Source organism: Stegastes partitus, unplaced genomic scaffold (assembly GCF_000690725.1).
Source record: "Stegastes partitus isolate 25-593 unplaced genomic scaffold, Stegastes_partitus-1.0.2 Scaffold1170, whole genome shotgun sequence".
Classification (NCBI taxonomy): domain Eukaryota; kingdom Metazoa; phylum Chordata; class Actinopteri; family Pomacentridae; genus Stegastes; species Stegastes partitus.
This window is the reverse complement of record NW_007578901.1, coordinates 211,267-230,144: the sequence shown is the minus strand read 5'-3', so window position 1 is coordinate 230,144 and position 18,878 is coordinate 211,267. Positions and strand designations below refer to the sequence as shown.

The following is an 18,878-nucleotide window of genomic DNA, read 5'->3' as shown; positions in this document are numbered from 1 at the left end:
CCCACAGCAAAAACACGACAAGGGTTTATATGAGGCATAAAGACGTATTTACACGAGATATAACAGAAAATACTGTGTAATAAGGTATGCATGAATGTGATTTAGAATATGTGTATATATATATAGTGTTTAACAAATTTATTAGCTCACCACCCAGTGTCAGGTTTATGCCACAGCTGCCCTAAATTAACAAAATCATCTTTTATGTTTCTGTAATGGTTCATACACCAGTATGTAGAAGCTCTGTAACCAAAATGATGTTTTTAATGCTGAATTATAATTATTATTGTTTTCCATGAATTTTCAAATTGACTGTTTTACAACAAAAAACAAACAGAAAAAAATAATAAAGCACACTATTATTTCTAGTTGTTTACTTGCATCCCTGAGGAGAAAAATTGAGGTTAAATGTTCTGCTTGATTCATTTCATTCACTTCTCAGAGAACCCCAGTGATTCAGATTTGGGTATAAAAAGGTGAATTCAGTTTGAAATTCCTCATTCCTGTTCTATACGGTAAAACGTGGAGAGCTGAGTGCGAATTAAAGCACTTCATGATGCTGGATGGTCACAGATTAACAAATTAGACAGGTGATCTAGTACATTTGTTGAGAACTGTATATGAGTAAACTGGGGTAAGAGGAAGCCCAACCATCGTGTTTTCCTTCCTGACCATTAGATAAGATAAGATAAACTTTACAGCTCCCTCACCGGGGAACTTCACATGTTACAGCAGCTGGATACAGAAAAGGCATGAAATAAGCAGGACAAGATATTGCAAAAGTACAATAGGGCTGAAAAAATAAAGATATAATGACAAAGGTCTCACAGAAAGGATACACCACACATGATGAATTTATCCATCCATCCATTACCTGGACAGGTAACCAGTCTATCACAGGGCTACACTTAGAGACAGACAACCAAGCACACTCACATTCACACCTACGGACAATTTACAATCACCAATTAACCTCAGCATGTTTCTGGACTGTAGAACATGGAGACTCCACGCAGAAAGATCCCAGCAGGCCGGGAGGTGACAGTTCTAACCACCGAGCCACAGTCTGTTTTTCTTTTGTGTCTTGTCTTGGCTGTGGCCGTGTTCATCTTTAATCAGTCCTGAAATCATTTTCTGGTCTGAGGAAGTCAAAAGCAGTGATTTTGTGGTAATGCTATGTAATATTCTGACAGAACAAAATAAACTTTGGTGTTTTGTCTTTATATACGAATACAAATGCGTTTATTGTCAACTCTGTTTATTTTAACATATTCTCTGGTATAATTTACTTTCTGTTACATTGACAGAATCTGGAAATATCTACACTTCTGCACCTTCAACCTCATGTACCTCAGATTTATATACTGAACCTGCACATGGTTACAGTAGTTTACGTACAACATCACCTTGTATGGAAGGTTTTACATACATCTACTTGATTTTCATATTTTGTATTTGCACATCTCCTTTTGTGCTTTTAAAAATGTTGTCTGATTTTGTGAATGCGCTGACAGGATTGCTGATTAATCCTACTAATTCTATTCTGTTGCATTTGTTCATTATTTTAATGAGATTAAGAACAAGAATAGGAATTATAACTTTATTTAAAAAGGTTTACTGTATGCGTTGACACACAAAACCAAAGTCAAATACACAGAAGTCAACATAACAAATGAGATAAAGACAGAAAACAACAAGACAAAAGAAGCAAAGAAAAATTAAATAAAAAACGGTTATCTCAAGGAGACTCTAATCCGTTGACTGAGGTAACTCCATCTGGTTTTACCTCCATCTGAACCGACTGTCAGACAGGGAGGAGGAGATGCTGCTATTTACAAAAAAGATTGAAAATACACTTCTGTTTTGCATGATAGTTTTACTTAAATTTAACGTAATTTTATTGTAAACTGTGATAATTTTAATAATTTGCAGAACAAATAATGTTATTATATCAGAGTTAGTTCCCCGTTTCACATCAAAGTGTGACAAAATTCTTATTTTAGTTAATTTAATCATGCATTTCTATTTGCAGACTTTTTGTCATTATGGAAACTGAGACATGATTTTTGTCGTATGGTTCAGCTGTAGAGCAGATGTCAGATTGTCTGGGCTTCATTCATCCAGATATTTGATGCAGAGAAACCAAAGTCTCGTCTTGACTCTAAGAACAGTGGCTGCATTCGTCTGAGATGATCTGTGAGGTCTGAGTGGTTCATAGCAGAGCTGCAGACCAGAAATGTTTTCCTGAATTTTAAAATCACAAACAGGAGGCCGGTGCAAAGAGGTCACAGTGAAGACGTCAGCAGCTGCATCCTTAATTGTCTTATTGTGGTTATTAAAATTCATATCTGAGGCCAAAAACGTTTATTTTATTCTTATCTTCGTTTAATTAGATTAAGTCTTTGCCAAAATTGCTATCTAGTCAGTGTTTGTGTGCAAACAGTCACCAGGTGATGTTGTTGTATAAATTCATGGGTCATCTGCATAATTATCCTCAGACATTTTACTGTTTTTTTTTCCCCTCCTGCAATTGTAACTAAAAAGATTATGAACAGAGCAGATCCAGGATTGGAGTTTTGGTGGTTTGAATAAATGCCGTGATCTATGTCTGCTCAAATATCTGATCGACAATATGTGTTTACATCTTTTCACTTGGACTCAAATTGCTGAAGACTTTCAGTTTTTGTGAGTAGAGCACAGGCAACACATGCTGACATAAATCTCTCAGTGCAAATGATGAAATGTGCTCTGAACTGAGCACAAAACTCAGTGTTGATGTGTAGCTGTAGGGCTGCGTCATTCTTAGAAAAACGCTGGCTGAGAATACAGGTTTTAAATGAATGTCAGTAACCTGTAAAGTGTGACCTCACCAGAAACACATCCTTTGAGAGCAGTGACCCCTGCTGCCCCACGAGTACTATTGCAGAAATTATATAGTTTCTGTAATTTCCTTGAATACAGAAAGAAGTGAGACCGTGCTGTTCATTTAAGGTAAAGAAAGTAAAGTCTATTGGGAAAATTTTATATTTTATATTCTTACCCAGCATTAAAATCTAAAAAATATATATTTTTTAAAAAGTCTGTTTTAAGCTGTAAAAATGCATAAATGTTAAATAAACAATTGAAAAGGACTGAGTCTGTAAAACTACAATAACGCTGCATTCAGGTAACAGCTACAGAATTGGGGAAAAAAAGCTAATTTTAAAATGTATTGCTTTAAATCACTCTAATTAGTGTTATATTACTCTTTTAGAGTTTTTCTCTTTCTTCTGTATAATAAGTCATTTTATTCGGTGACATGTTGTGACCAGTTTTAACGTTATTCCTGGTTTGTTCGTCTGACCGTCGATTGTCCGATGTTCCGTGAATGCGCCACCGTGTCTCGTGTTGTTGCCATGGAAACGTGTCTAACCCAGTAACGTTAGCGAGCTAAAGTTAGTCACCGTCTGTTTCCACGATGGACACTCCCGACAACACAAACCCGACCGTGAAAGTCACCGTTCTCCGTGGAAGCAACCTGGTGAGATAGACGCTAGTTAGCTGGTTAGTTGGGTGTAACTAAGGTGACGCTGGTAAACTAGTGAACGGCGGTCAAAGCTACGAAGGGTTATGCTAATTCCACCGCGTCAGTGTAGTTTTAGCTTCAAGTTGAAGTTAGCTAAGATTAAAAAATAAATTTAAAAAAATGCCCACATAAAGTTATGACACAGATTTATTCCTTAGTGTCTGTTATAAAACTAGAAATTAAACCCAGAGTCTCGTTAACGCGATATTAGTTAAATTTAACAGTTTAGCTTTGGCTAGCTAACATTAAACATTCAATTTAGAGCAATTTCTGGAGCTTTCACATCCTAAATCTTAATATCTGATTCATTTTTAAAACAAACCCAGCCCTAAAAATGCAACTCTACTAGTTTATAAATGATATTATTTTAATTAGCTAACATTAATTGGACTGAATCAGGCCTGAAATATATGCTAACTTATATTAGTTGGTGCATAAATGTAGCTTCAGTTGCTTTATGCTTGTATTGATATGAGATTGTACAACATGTTGTTATTTACTGGTTTGTTTTTGATTAATGTGTCTCAACACCCCCATGAGGGATGTGTGATGTAAATGATAAGACACAATTATTACCTCTAAATCACTCAGTTATTTCTTATTTTAGAAAAAAATGTAAGTGCTAGGACAGTTATGAGATTGATTTGCAAATGTTTCCAGTTGATTTGCCTCCGTTTTCCCAGCAAAAATACTAAAAAAAACAACCAGTAAAAGGTGAAAAAAACCCCATGTAGATAGAGCTGATATACTTTATTCTTGTTAAAAGTGATGCATTTAAGATTTACATACAAGTCATGTAAAGCAAAATGTCATCAACTCTAATTAGCATCCCTTCTGTTTGTTTGTCTTTACAAATAAGACAACGCAAAGATTCAGATCACCTCTCTGGGTGTTTTCAATCCCTCATTTTCTACTTCAGCAGAAAACTGCATTTGCATCCAGTTTTCAGGTTTCACTCCACACTGTGGTTTTCACACTGAGACACCAAACCAGACAACTGATCAAAGAATCGTCCTCGCTCAGCTGCTGCTGCTGCTGCTGTGACAGTCTGCTCGCATACAGCACTAATGGCTGAGACTCATGGGATATACCTCCTACATTATGACAAGTACATAAACAAACCTGGTCTTGCTTATTTTACTGCCATTAAAACTGCATTTTTTTAATTTGCTCTTGGATCAAGATGCACGAATGGAAATTATACGACTGGTGTGGGGCAAATAAAAACCCTCACGATGTTGGAAAAGTGGCTGCGGCCGAGGAGGTGTGTTATCCATTCTGTTTCTTCTCTTTTCAGCGACCGAGGAAAGGTGACAGCTTGCAGAGTTTTCTGAAGGTTGAGATGGATGGAACTCTGCTGGGAGAGTCGGACTGGAAGCCGGTCGACTCTGTGGAGCGTCGTGTTGACTACGACTTCAGCTGCAGCTTCCACTGGCCAGCAGACGCTCAGGCTCTCAGTGGCATCGCCCAGAATCCCATCATATGTGAGCTGAGTTCGAGCTAGCCAGCTTCTGATGATTTTAAAGCTTTTGCTTCCTTTCAGCTTTGGCTAATTTGAGTTTTTTTGCTTTGACTTTCTATATGTCAGCTGCAAACATTTCCTTAAATCACCACATTTAATCTTTATATCTCCAACCTGACCTCCTGAGAATCAGCTGATTTTTATCTACAGTAACAGTAGTAAGTTTTACCTTCATGCTGTGGATATTTTCAGAGCTACAGGCCCTTGAAGTTATAAAATTTCACCCTTTTTAATGTTTTTTTTGGAGAAGTCTTTGGCTTCCATGTGTTTTTCTGGACAGATTTTGAGGCATTCTGGGGATGTTTTTGTCATTTTTGACACATTTTAGGTCATTTGGGACGAGTTTTGAGGCATGTTGAGTAATTTTAGAGAAGTTTCAAGACATTTTGGACGAATTCTGAGCTGTTTAGGACCATGTTTGAGTCTTTTTTGGTCATTATGGACAAATCTAAAGTCATTTGGGTCAGGTTTCAAGACATTTTGGACATTTTTTCATCCATTTCATCAGTACAGCAGACAGACACATGACATTTAAGGATGAAAAACACATCTGAGTTGTGCTAAAAACTGACACCAGATCAGTTCTACATCCATCCAGGTGTCTCAGTCTGAACACTGGACCTGGTTTGTGTTCATTTTCTTCTCTAACCAGCTGGTAGCATCAGTATTATGGGATGTCTCACAGTGTGAACAGTTTAATGTCTATGGCATAGAGTGGTAGAAACAATCATTGGTACCCTGGATGTGGTTCTGGTTCTGATCATTCACCAGAGAAAACTTTACAAAGTGCATTCTGGGTAAACTTTCCAGGCTCATGTCAGCATGTGTGATGGTGGTTGGTCAGAACCAGTTCTAGACGATGGAAGGACCGTTTTGCCTCCATTTGATACCAGGATCAGCTTCTAGCCATGGTTCCTTGTTTATCAAAGTCATTTCCTACATTGTGGCAGTACTACAGTATTCCACTTAGGCAGTCAGGTGGGGACTTTGCTCAGATTTGATTTTATCAGTAATGAGCCACTTCGCTCCACCGATGATGCCCACATGAAACAAGAAATGACACTAATCCTAAAACAGTGAAAGAATATTTCCATCACAGATGGCAGGGTAACATGCTGAAAGATTGAACACGTATGTGCTGGTGTTGTTGAATATAAGATGCTGGCATTTTGCTTTTTTAATACGAGAAGGTGTTCAGTTTTATTCTATATCTGTCTCTGTAGCAGCCAATAGTTTGTGAGTTCGAATTAGAAATCGTTGTTTCTACCAACCCCAGAGTTGTTCCTTAAAATGTTCTGTTCCTTCTCATAACCAGTTTTATTTAAAGTTATTTTACGTTTGAATGATAGATGGAAAAAACAAACATCTACACAATGACAAGTCAGCTCCAGCTTTACCTGAATCACTTGTCAGTGATCTGAAGTGCTGATAGAAATGTGCTCGCTGGTGAGGCGAGCAGAGGAAGACCTGAAGCTTCTGTGTCGGTCTGTTCAGCTCTCACTTCTGCCAGCACTGTTTAATGTTGTGTTGTGGTCAGTGACAGTGATGGAGGTTCTGCCTGAGGAGAAGAAAGCGAAGGCGGCGGTGCTGGGCCAGGCCGTGGTCGACCTGCTGCCGCTGCTGCGAGGTACACCTGCACCTGTTACAAATGATGTGTTTTTACCAGCTGCTTTCTGCGGCGCTCCGGAGAAACTGAGTTAAACAAGCTTTCCTCACCAGGCAGGACTTTGACTGTAGGAATGATTTTCTCTTTGTCCTCAGGTCAGAGCAGCTTCTCATCCACAGTCCCAGTGAATCCAGCCGGCAGCTCCTCTGCCAAAGAGTCCTTCACAGACCTCAGCCGCAAGGTCGGTCAGTTAATGACTCCGCTGTAATGTCATCCAGCCGCTGTTAGAGGCAGGTCACAGCAGCTATAAATATCACAGCGCACATCTGCAATGAGCTGCACAAATCACACAGCTGGACATTTTCATTCATGGTGTTGAGAAAACATGATGCTTGAAATGACTCATTGTAATGAGACGTGCTGGTCCCAGTGGAATAGTAAAATCAATTCTAAGCTCCTAGGATATCAGTTATTTATCAGACAAGCATCTCATCTTTTCTTAATGATCTCTTGCTTTGAGGTTTAATCATTTCCAGAGAAGCTAAATTATGTTCAGTGTTACAGGCCACATGTCAAATTAATTTCACTCTTAAATGTAATATTTACTCATATATTTATCATTTTTAATGCCCATCTATTATTTATGCCTTTGAATTGTGTCTGCTATAAATCTGATTTACTTATTCTGGATGTAAGACAGCTTAGCTCACCCACATCCACTTACTGTCTGCTTGGTTATTTAATTAATTGGACATTTGTTCAGGATTTTTAATGATAGAAGTACAACATGAAACCATAGTAGAACCTACTGTATGAGTTTATTTATGGTCTCACACGGTACATATCTTTAAGCCAGGAGGGCGCAGACTTCTGAAAGTTTTAAAGCTCTGCATCAACATTTCGTGGGTTGTTGCTTCATCCAAACTCCACCAAGTTTCACAGAATTCAGACCTAAAGAAACAAGTCAAGGCAAAAACAGGAGACTGGCAGCAGCTACATATGAATGCAAACAATGCTGCATTTGAAGTACTTGTTAAAAAAAAACAAGTGTTTGTAAGTGTTTTACAAAGTAGGAAATGTTAAACATGTTTGTTAAAGTTCCCTGCAGTGTGTTGGTGGGCAATGCTGGATGTAAACATGCTTCTATCAGAGCTCCACAGGACACCTTTGAATTGCAGATGTCACTATGAATTTTAAAAATTGCTCCTTTACTCTGGCTGAAAAGGACTTTGCTATCTGTTGTTCAGTTCAACGTGCAAATATTTAGAGGGAGAAAACACTAATTTGTAGACTTTATGCTTTACCGCATCTATCAGCACTGTAGTCAGTCCTTAAATAATATATTTAATGGACATTTGATCTAAAAATGGTACATTTTCATTTTCATATTTTATTTTATTTTTTCCAAATTGCACCTTTACATAAAAGACAACAGCACAAGAAGGCGCTCAGAACTAAAAAATGGAGGAAAAAGAAAGAAAAATGACAGCAGAGACGACTGATAGGAGTTCTTTCAGGATGTCGGACCTATCCTAGTTGCTTTTATAAGATAAGAGTTTATCCACGCTGCGCTCCGTTCGGTGAGTGACTCCATGAATTAGCAGCAGCTGTTCCCTGTCAGTGAATGTTGTGCAACCACAGAACCGATCCAACGAGGAGGTAGCAGAGAGAGCCCGACAGATGCAGGTGGCCCGCCAAGCCTTTTTAAAGTGGAGGAAGGTAATCCCGCCCGAACTGACAGGACAGTCAGCGCTAATGACATTTCTAATCACGCTTTTTTCACAGTGTTTTCTCAGAGTGTGCCACAGTGCAGGCATAGATAGATAGTAGACTGATAGCTCCATAGAACTCCACATACAAACTGCGACAACAATTTGTCATATAAGAAGTGCAAATTTTACAAAAAAATCTACCAATGTGTGTCACTCAGTTTAAAAATGTGTTCAGTGTACATAGTTGTGTGAAAAAATAGAAGAATTCAGGCAACTATCTCTGTCAATAGTCCTCATTGTCTGATACCTAAATACAAGTTTTTTAAAAAGAAATGTATAGGAGGCAGGTTGAAAAACAATATCTCAGGAAATATTTAAGATAAAAACCTGAAATCTTTGCTGTTATTTCTCATTGTGTTATTAATGTAGAATCTGTAGTATTGGACAAATAGTTTAAAAACTCTCTGATTGTCAGTGTGTTGAAATATCTTAAAGTCTCATCTTTGAGCTCAAAAAACACTCAACTAGCGATATTTTCCTAACCTTGTGTAGCTGCTTGTCACAGTAATACAAAACTACACATGTAGAATATCTTTTAATGTGAAATATTTGGTCACTAAAATGAAAAATATAGGCATATAATGTAGTTTTTAGTCACTCCGGACATCACATATTCAGTGTTTAGACCCTTAGGTGGAGCACACCTGGTAGATTTTACAGCCTTTAACCTAATAACGACATTGGCCTTCAGTGTAATGAAACAGTTTGTAAGTTAAATGCAGATGTGCGTCTTCTCTCGACCTCCTTTAGCGGCCGACCCTGGACGTGAGCGTCAGCGTGTCGGATGCGTTGCTGCCTGAAGCTGAACTCTCAGCCTCCAACCTGATGAAGGTAACCGTGGAGACGGCCTACTCCATCCCCGAGTCCTGGATGCTGACGTCGGGTTCGACTCCCTTCACGTACGCTGCTGCCCTGGAGGTCCCGCTGACTGCAGAGGTGAGTTACAGTCTGCTGAATCTTTTACTGGATCAGAACATTTCTTGTGTAGAAAGCAATGCAGGTAAACTCAGAACACACTGTAAAAATTAATGTCAAAGCTTTTGTCTGTAATTTGTGGAACAATTTATTATTTTACAGATTTTCCCTGTTTTGTTAAATTACTGGCAATAAAAAGTGTTAGTTTACATGTTAACCCTAAAAAAACAGAACAAAAACTGTAAATAATGTTCCCATAACAAATTACATACAATCACATTTCATACATTACATTTCTGTATTTACAACACCAAAACTATAATTATTTTACAGATATTTGCCCTTAATTGAAAGAAAAAAATGTATATTAAGGCCTGAAAAGTGGTAAATATCTTTTTTCTTGTTATTTTACAGATTTTCCTTGGTTTGCTAAATTGCACATAATATCCAGTAACATAAAAGAAAAATAGGCAATAATTTACATAATTAAAAAAGAAAATAAATAATAATCTCCGCATCAAAAGTCTGTATTTTACAAATAGTAACTGGTTCTTTTAAAATGCATAAAATTACACCAATGACACCAAAAGGACACCATACTTTATTGTCTACACATCAGCTACAGTATAATTATTTTACAGATATTTGCTGTTATTTTCTTGTTGTTTTTTTCTTGTTTTTTTGAATGCTACAGTTTTCCACAAGTTTTAACAGATGTCTTGTGGCACCCTTGCTGCCAAACTTGTACAATTTCACTGATTTTTGATTTATTTTTTTCTTCCCAGTGCAGCTCTGACTCTGAGTCTTTCCAGACTAAAGCATCTGAACTGTGTTATTCCTCTCTGACTCCCAGAAGGATCAGGTGCTGTTGTTCTGTGAAGGACAGCTCAAAGCTGGAGGACAGGAGGAGGACAGGAAGCGACAGAAAAAGAGGCCTCATCGGACCACGCTGGTCCCAGACAACCACTTTGTGCCCAAAGCCTTTTTCCATCCAGTGCCCATCGAGCTGGAGGACGGAGAGCTGACCGGCCCGGAGGTAAAGCAGTGTGGACTCGGTCGGTGCCAAATGTAGAATTACATGGCAGCAAGGAATGTCATATAAATGGGTTTTCATTCAATAGACATGATCAGACTTTAAAGTCCTTCACTGGTTGTTTGTTTAACCCCTAAAACTGTCCATCCAAGTTATATTTTGGATGTTTTTTCATTAAAAACGATCCCTTCATGCCTTAAAATGTCTCAGATGTTTATAGTATTATTATATTTTTCCTATTTTCACACTTCTGGCAATATTTGAATCTACTGTTGCTCCAGTGTTGGGAACAGTGAGCTTATCGGTCCTTCTTGTCCAAAACATTTCATCACATAGTTGACTGTAAGTGAACCTGACAAATGAACAAGTCTGACATCTTGCCTCTCATTGCAGCTTGAGCACATCAGCTCACCCACAAATCTGCACTATAAAACCTCTCTGTGGCAAGTTGCACTTCACGAGTAATTCAGCTCAAAAGTTCAAACCCGAAACTGGTTCTGAAGGAGAATAGTGATACAGAAAGCTGTATCCTGTAAGCTGACGTGATTGGATCTGTAGGCTTGTTGTATGTAAAACCCCGGAAGTCTGAATCTGTGTTTTTTAAACTGTTGTCAATACAGTGAAGTTTTAAGGAAGAAAATGCTGAAGTAGGATAGTGGTTCTATAACACGGCCGTAAACAAAGAAACTGGCATCGCTGGAAATTCCTGTGACCAGTCCAGATCCAGATCTCAGCATCGGTTTCGGGTCGACTAGTGGTGGAGTCGTGGACGTTCAGGTGCCAGAATGGCTAACTGTCCAAACTGTCAGATATACCTCTTTTCTAAAAAGAACAATAAACAAAGTCAGAAAAGAAGTCCGCGCATGCTGCATTAATAGTCTTGTTCTGTCCGTATCTGGTACCGCAGAGGATTATAAAAGCTCAGTTACAGCGCTGAAGGTCTGAATGTTCCTACAGGACCGGACGTTCCGTGATGAAGCAGAGACCATGAAGAACAGAGTGAGCTGGGACACTGAGACGTGCTGCTTCATCGACCCAGGAGGAACCGACAGGTCAGCCGCACTCACAGCTTCTGCCTCACCATCACGTGCTTTAAAAGATTATTCTGGAATCTCTACAAAATCAACACATTTGTGCCGGAAATCAGGGGAAATAGTTTAATCGTAACAATGATTTCCCCTCAGAGTCTTGCAGTGAGCAACAGAAAATATTGTCTTCAACAGTATTATTTAGTTAGAAACCACGAATATAAACTGCCAGAATATCTGATTACTGCCAGAGATAGAAAGCAGAGACAGATTCTCACCACAGTTCAGAGAAAATATGCAGAAAGTTGTGGCGACAAACAGAAGAAAGAGTCCGTGGTCACTGCCCGACAGGTGGAGTACAGATAGAGATGTGATTCATCTTAAAATGTGACCAATACAAGAATATAAGACAACTAAAGAGATGTTTGCTTTTAAATTTGGCTCCTTCCAATGAAGGCTATGGGCCAAAGTGAAACCCTGTTTGTCTTACGATCACTTTGACAGAGTCATACATGCCTTTATCACAGCCAGGCTAGACTAGTGCAGGTCTTGAGCAGATGCCTCTTGGTCGACTCCAACAGAATGCTGCTGCCGGACAAAGAAACAGGAGCACATCACTTCAGTTCTAGCCTCGCTCCACTGGCTTCCTGTCTGCTTCAGGATTGTTTTTTAGGATTTTATTGTATTTTTTTAAGGTGTTAAATGGGCTGGTGTCTTTTTCTTTATCAGAGCTTTGACACGTCAGTGCTCTAGTCTTAGTGTTGAGGTCGGCCAATCATCATTAAAAAAGACAACAAGAACAATAAAAAACAATAAAACAGGAGTCTCGTGCCGGGTCGAAGGCCAGGGCATAAAAATGAGTTATCAGATGGGTTTTAAAAATGGACACTGATGGTGCTTCTCTAACGAGCAGCGGCAAAGAACTCCAGAGCCTTGGAGCTGCGACTGCAAAGGCTCTGTCCCCTCTGAACTTCCGACCGGACCACGGAACCTCTAGAAGCAGCTCACCTGCTCAAATTAGAAACATTCAGTCTCTTGATACCTTCAAGTCCTTCCTGAAGACATGCATGTGTTCTCTGGCTTTTAATTGAAGTTGACACCTTGACATATTGCCATTGTGTGTCCATGTTCTGTCACTATTGTGAGCTTGTAAAGCACTTTGGTCAAGCTTGGTTGTTTTTAAATGTGCTATTTAAATAAAGTTGACTTGACTTGACCTGTTAGGAGATGCACAGTATGCGACACATAATTAAAATATCACTGAATATGACATTTAGCTCCACATCGCCAACTATATGCATGAAACTTAACATCGTTTTCTTCTTTTTTTCCACTGTCTTGGTCTTTTATTCATGTTATTTGAATCTTTTCTTTCTGGTAGATTGTTTTCTGTTGAATTAAAGCCTCCTTGCTGCACCTCGTATTAACTGTGCATCATTTACTGTGATTCCAGGCTGCGTCAGAGGATCAATGAGAGCCGACTGTGGCCGGTGGAGGTCATGAGGTCTTTGTTGCCGCTGGCAAAGGTTAGTGATGTTTTCCAAGTCTTTTCCATGGGATGCTGCAGTGGTGGAGACGGCATTCTGAGAGCTGCACACAAGGGGATGTAGCTCAGTGGTAGAGCGCGTGCTTCGCATGTATGAGGTCCTGGGTTCAATCCCCAGCATCTCCAACCTCTTATCTCGTTTAACTAATTGCACATCCTCGACTCCTCCCAGTCCCGTCCATCAGAGACGTGAGTGGGGGAAGGGAGGGGCTACATTAACAAAATGAGACGTCCTCACCACGGAGCATCCGTCTAAAGCCACGTCAAGTCAATATGACGTGTGGCACAGCCCTTATGTTATAACCTAGTGCTGTGTTTTATGTGTTTTATGTGTGTGCAGCTCGGTGACAGCGACCCAGAGATCCCCTTCCACGGCGTTGCGTTTGTGGACATGGGGAAGCTGCTGTATCCTGGAGTCAGACGCATCCGAGGAGCGTACAGCGTTCAGCCGTTCACCGAGGCCGAGCTGCTCAGCAAGGTCAAACTGAAACACACAAAATTTCTGCTTTCATTGACTTTCAACTTTGAATTGTGGTCGATTTAATTTGGCTTTTTTGAGAGGAATTTACAAAAAAAAAGAATCTTTGACGTCAAAGCGCAAACAGATTTCTACAAAGAGATGTCAATTTATTAAAAATAGAACATTTATTAAGTACAGGTAGACATCTGAGTGCAGCTGATGTGTTTTTTTATTGGTCTGCTGGTACCAGAGTAAAGTTTATGGCAGTGGTTCAGAAGAGATAAAAGCATGGATGACATGTCCTTAGAAGAAAAGAACGACGTGGTCTTGGTTAGCCTTCTTATGTAGGGAAAGATCTGAGTCAACAATAACACTGATTCTTTAAAGACATTACTAGATAAGGCACCCAGACAAAAGGAGAGATTATTTATTATTATTAGTCCTCTGATAGGGGTCTCTCAGTGTCCTATAATCTCTACAAGAATTCCATCTGCTTTCTATCTGCTTTGTTCCTCAAACAAACCATGAAGAAGTTTTTAGCATCGTTTCTCTCTGTGTGAATCCCACAGACAGGTTTGTCTCTGTAGGTGTATTCCAGTTGAAGACTTGACCTAAAATAGTCCATTAAATAACCATAATGCAGCTCCAGTCGTGTGCTGTGCTGTTAATCCTCCGTTAAAGTGAGTTTGTCGTCCATCTTGCGCTCGAAGGCCAAGCGGTGTGCCAGCGTGTTAAAGGATCAGGCCAAGGCAGCGGCCAACCAGGCCAAAGCTCGATCCGGCTCGGCTCGCGGCTCCAACAAACCGAAGGCGGGGAAGAACTTGGACGGAAGCAACAAGGCAGTGAAGGGGACCAAGGACTTTGCCAAGAAGGTCAGGAACACCCTGAGGAGATCGATTTTTACTCCATGTTTAATTAAGACAAACTGCAGCACAAAGTTTCTGAAAGCTTTCCAACACGAGCAGCAGTTTGTCTCACACAGCCGATGAGGATTTCAGCAGTTACATGTCTTTCTGCCGTGAATGTCGGACTCTGATAGGATCTGTTTTTATTCTGTCAGCAAACCAACAATCAGAGCAGGACAGCTGTGGCCGACAGCACCGAAGAGAGCCTGTCTGAAGCCGAGCTACCGGTCAATGTGGAGGGAAACGTGAGCTTCACCAAACACAAACACAACTCTGTGCAAGATCAGACACAAACTCTGGAAACTGTGGTTGTAGTTGCAGGTTAATACAGACGCTGTGAGAGCAGCTTTTCTACTGTAATCCTTAATTATTCTCCAGTTTGTTCCTGTGTTACTGACAGATGTACGTGAAGGCCAGAACTTATATTATCATTGAAGTAGCCCTGGAGAAACCGCTGGTACCAAAACCATCCACAGAGGAGCTGGCCAGAAGGTAGCGTGTTACAGAAAGCCTGGAGAAGTTTGGTTCTGTTGGTCCCACTGCCTCTAGATTGTGGGGTTGAGCTGTCAGAAGACATTCACTTCTGGAGCTGTTGCCTGTTAATTGTACTCTAATAGTGACAGATGTACGGATACAGGATCCCTTTCACACCGACGCTCCCTCGTGTTCATCAGCATCTGAAGCTGTCAACTTGACGTCTTTACTTTCAACACGGCACAAGTGCAAAAATGGATAAACACACAAACAACAGTACCTAGGGGTGTGTGAAGTGATTCAGGACAGATTTATCTGGAAAATCTCTGAATGGCAGACTGATGAAGCAGCAATGTTAAACACCCCACGTCTGAAAAAGGCTTCAGTAGCTGCTCCTTCTTTTCTGTTTGACTGTGAGGCACAGATAAGTGAGAATCTGTTGATGTGTGTCTTTATTTCCTGCAGGGTGAAGGCGCTGATCCCACCCAGAAATCCACTGCCAGCAGGTCCAAGCCCAGCAGAAAGAGTAAAACAGACACTCATATGGATAATTTATTTTACAGGTTTTCTCTGTTTAGTTAAACTACAAATAACTACTAAAATCACAGTTTTAAGAAAGATGTTCATTTACATGCTAACTCTAAAAACACAGTCCAAAACTTATATACAACTCATACAAACATAATTTCCACATCAGAAATCGCTGTTTTTGAAAGTAGTAATCTGTTTTTTTTTGTTTTTTTTTTTTTACTTTTAACTAAATAAAACTAATTACACTTTTTTTTTTACTGGTTTTAATGCAACAGAACTTATTTCATTGTTGTTCAGATATTTACAAATAAAAACAAAAAATTAAAAAGCTATCTCAAGGATTAAAAACATTAATTTGTTTAGCTGTTATTTTACAGATTTTTTTTCGGTTTAGTTTATTTACAGATATGTTTTAAAATAGAAATATGTATATATTTACATGCAAACTCCAAAAAAATGCAAAACTGCACATAATGTCCACATCAAAATGAAGTCATTTTTAAAATGTTAAATCATTCTTTTAAAACATTTGACTGTAAAATTATTGTTTTTTGTATTTAAATCAACAACAAAAAAGTATGTTGAAAACTGAAAAAAATTAATTTATTTGTTTAACTGGTATTTTACAGATTTTCTCTGTTTTATAATGATTTATTTACATTGATTACATGGTGACTGTAAAAAAAAAAGGCTAAAACTGTAAATAATGTCAACATCAGAAATCATTCTTTTACCGTGTTTGACCATAACAATACACTATTTTCATTGTATGTAAATCAGCAACAAATATCATTATTTTAGATATACTTGCCATTATTTTCCCAGCTTTTGAACATGACAGAATCCAACCATTTTGTACCCACACAGAGACAGACAAAACAAAGCAGATAGCAGCGCAGATCTATTTATTTGCTGAATTCTCCTCCTGCAGGCAGTGCTGGACTTTCACAGGGAGGTTAACAACGTGGTGACCAGCGTCTCAGAGCAGTACGAGGACCTGTTCGGCCCGAGTCGTCGGCCGCCGCAGAACTGGAGCTGCGAGCAGATCAAGGTTCAGCTGATGGGAGCGCTCAATGTGTCGGGGAGATACTTCGGCTTTAAGGAGCAGATGGAGGTCAGAATGAAACTTCCAGAGAAACTGTTTGCTTCTGAGTGGATCATTTCCGAATCTGGACTTTCACGCCACCCACACATGTCAGTGTTCTGGCATCCTGAGAACATGTTGTTGTTAAGATCAGGAACAGAACAGGATGCTGTAGTCCATCTATTAACATTATAGTAGCTAGTTTTAGTTTAGAAACACTTCAACGTTTGACTTTCACATTTGTAAATCTTTTGTTATTTATTGTGCATTTTATATTTTCTTCCTGTTTATTTTTACTTCCTGCATATTTTTTGCTTATTTATCTGTATTTGTGGTGCTGGTAACTTCACTCTTTCTGTTGTAACAACCACATTTCTCCTCAGGGATTAGTAAAGTATTTCTATTCTATTTTAGAAATTGATCCTACAGTTTATTTTTGCTGCTGCTTGTCACACGACACATGCAACACTTTGGTCAGCTGACATTATTCTAAAATCTGCAATATCAACACATTTGATTTGATTTAACCTGCTGTAAACACAGAACATACACCGTTACTATCAACAGATAAAGCCATTTACTTTGGAGTAGTGAATCTGTAGCCCAGAAAGCTTCACCGTTTCACCACACGTGTGCGTTTGTGCTGTGCAGCATGCAGTGGTGAAGCTCGTACGCGACAAGATGCAGCGTACGGAGCGGTTCACGGACCCCCACGAGCTGAAGATTTTCGCCAGCAAGCTTTACGTTGAGTTGGTGGACGAGATGCACGTAGCTCTCAATAAGGTCGTATAGACTTTAATTTATTCACATTTTTTTGCACCACATCTCTGGAACAAACTCTCAGAAGACTTTTCTGTTTGTTTCTGCCTTTCGTTAAACCAAATCTGAGACTTTTGAATACCTTAAACTACATTGTCATGTTAACATTCCTGTATTTATCTTACTTTTTAATTCCTTATTTATGTCGCTTTATCCTCCCTTTACACTTTGTCTTCATCCTTTTTGTGTTTCACAGAAAGCACTCTGTGTAGAAATAAACTTTCCTCGCCTTCTCACCAGATTTATTCGGACGATGTGGACGAAGACTCCTCAGATGAAATCCAGTTAGATTCCTCTCAGCTCAGACATTTCGCCAGAGAGGCTCAGCTCACTGGGAATTACCAACAGGCTGCCCAGTACTATCAAGAGGTACAACAATGCAGCTCGCCGCTCCTAAAACCGAAATAGAGGAAACAAACCTGCTGAAAAGCTGTGTTTGTAGCCACAACTGTGCTTATAATAAAATGTGTGTATTAAACAGAGCAGGCCTGTCAGCCAATAGGTGATTTATTGATTTCCTGTCACAGATAAACTTGGATTATTCTGTTATTCTTGAATCATGTCAGCGTTCCTGCTTATGTTGCATCAGGTGGCTACAGCTCGAGGTGCTTGTGTTTGTTTTCCTGCAGCTGGTGGTGATGCAGCCCACCGAGCCCTCCCATAAGTCAGAGTGGGGAAGTCTGCACATGCTGACCGGAGACTACATGAAGGCGAAAGAGTGTTTCCATGACGCCGTGTCCGTCCAACAGACGCACCAACCCAGGTTAGAAAAACTCTGGTTACACTGAAAACAGAGCTAAGACGAATCGGTTGGGTTACAATAGAAGAGAAACGGGTGATTTTATTAATTACTGAGAATAAATCAGTTGTCTATTTTTCTAACGTGACACACTAACGGTTTTCAGTTCTCTGTTCCTAAATCATTAAGTAACACAGAAGCCACTTTGTTGTCTCCCCCCCGACTACTACAAACTGTTTACGCTGTCAGTTCCTTAAGTCCATTAACAAGACAGAGATCCCACAGTAACCAGCACAGAATACTCCTCTACCACATACCTCAGTTTTATTCTTTTGTTATTCATACTTCATGATTTATTTCCAGCCTGCGGTTGTATCCTCTGTAAATTGACACTAACTTTGCACCACAACCAAAACAAAATTAAAAATGTAGACTCAGAGGCAAACACTCACTTTTTAGGTTTATTGGAAAGAATGGTTTTGCAAAAACAGGCAAACAAATAATCTGATGCAGCCAAAAAGTAGGAGGCAAAGACTGGAGCTGCTGGAGAGAGAAATGTACAAAGAAGCACAAACACGTCACATCTCCTGCATGACCTACTAATCAGACAGCAAAGTGTTTTCACTTCAAGGCTTCTGTGTAGAACTACAGAAAGTCAGTCCTGCCACCTGCAGTGCTGCTGTACACAGTCATGGTTTGAGGGGAATTCCAGGTGGAGACACTAATGAGGACGAGGGGGATCAGAGACTTGGTGCAGAAGGTGTTTATTTACAAGTAGTGAAATAACCAGAGGGCTCTACTGCAGAGAAATGTGTGGGTTATCGAGGTATGTTGAACTTAAAGGCAGAGTTTTCAGTGTCACAGAGGTGGCTCTATTTT

General features: G+C 39.6%; 1 protein-coding gene and 1 non-coding gene across 2 annotated transcripts in view; both read left to right on the top strand.

Annotated features, from left to right (window-relative positions):
- Positions 1–3,457: 3,457 nt before the first annotated feature.
- The window catches only part of cfap70 (cilia and flagella associated protein 70), a 23,281-nt gene continuing 7,860 nt past the window's right edge, over positions 3,458–18,878 (top strand). The window contains exons 1-16 of the mRNA XM_008296944.1: positions 3,458–3,520; positions 4,863–5,049; positions 6,625–6,714; positions 6,849–6,934; positions 9,216–9,401; positions 10,234–10,416; positions 11,371–11,465; positions 12,895–12,967; positions 13,328–13,465; positions 14,158–14,319; positions 14,753–14,844; positions 15,292–15,352; positions 16,289–16,471; positions 17,093–17,224; positions 17,501–17,629; positions 17,890–18,023. Coding sequence (XP_008295166.1) covers positions 3,458–3,520; positions 4,863–5,049; positions 6,625–6,714; positions 6,849–6,934; positions 9,216–9,401; positions 10,234–10,416; positions 11,371–11,465; positions 12,895–12,967; positions 13,328–13,465; positions 14,158–14,319; positions 14,753–14,844; positions 15,292–15,352; positions 16,289–16,471; positions 17,093–17,224; positions 17,501–17,629; positions 17,890–18,023 — 1,994 coding nt within the window. The remainder of the gene's footprint in view (positions 3,521–4,862; positions 5,050–6,624; positions 6,715–6,848; positions 6,935–9,215; positions 9,402–10,233; positions 10,417–11,370; positions 11,466–12,894; positions 12,968–13,327; positions 13,466–14,157; positions 14,320–14,752; positions 14,845–15,291; positions 15,353–16,288; positions 16,472–17,092; positions 17,225–17,500; positions 17,630–17,889; positions 18,024–18,878) is intronic.
- trnaa-cgc (transfer RNA alanine (anticodon CGC)) lies at positions 13,042–13,113 on the top strand. Its single transcript has one exon. It is a non-coding gene; the product is annotated as a tRNA-Ala (tRNA).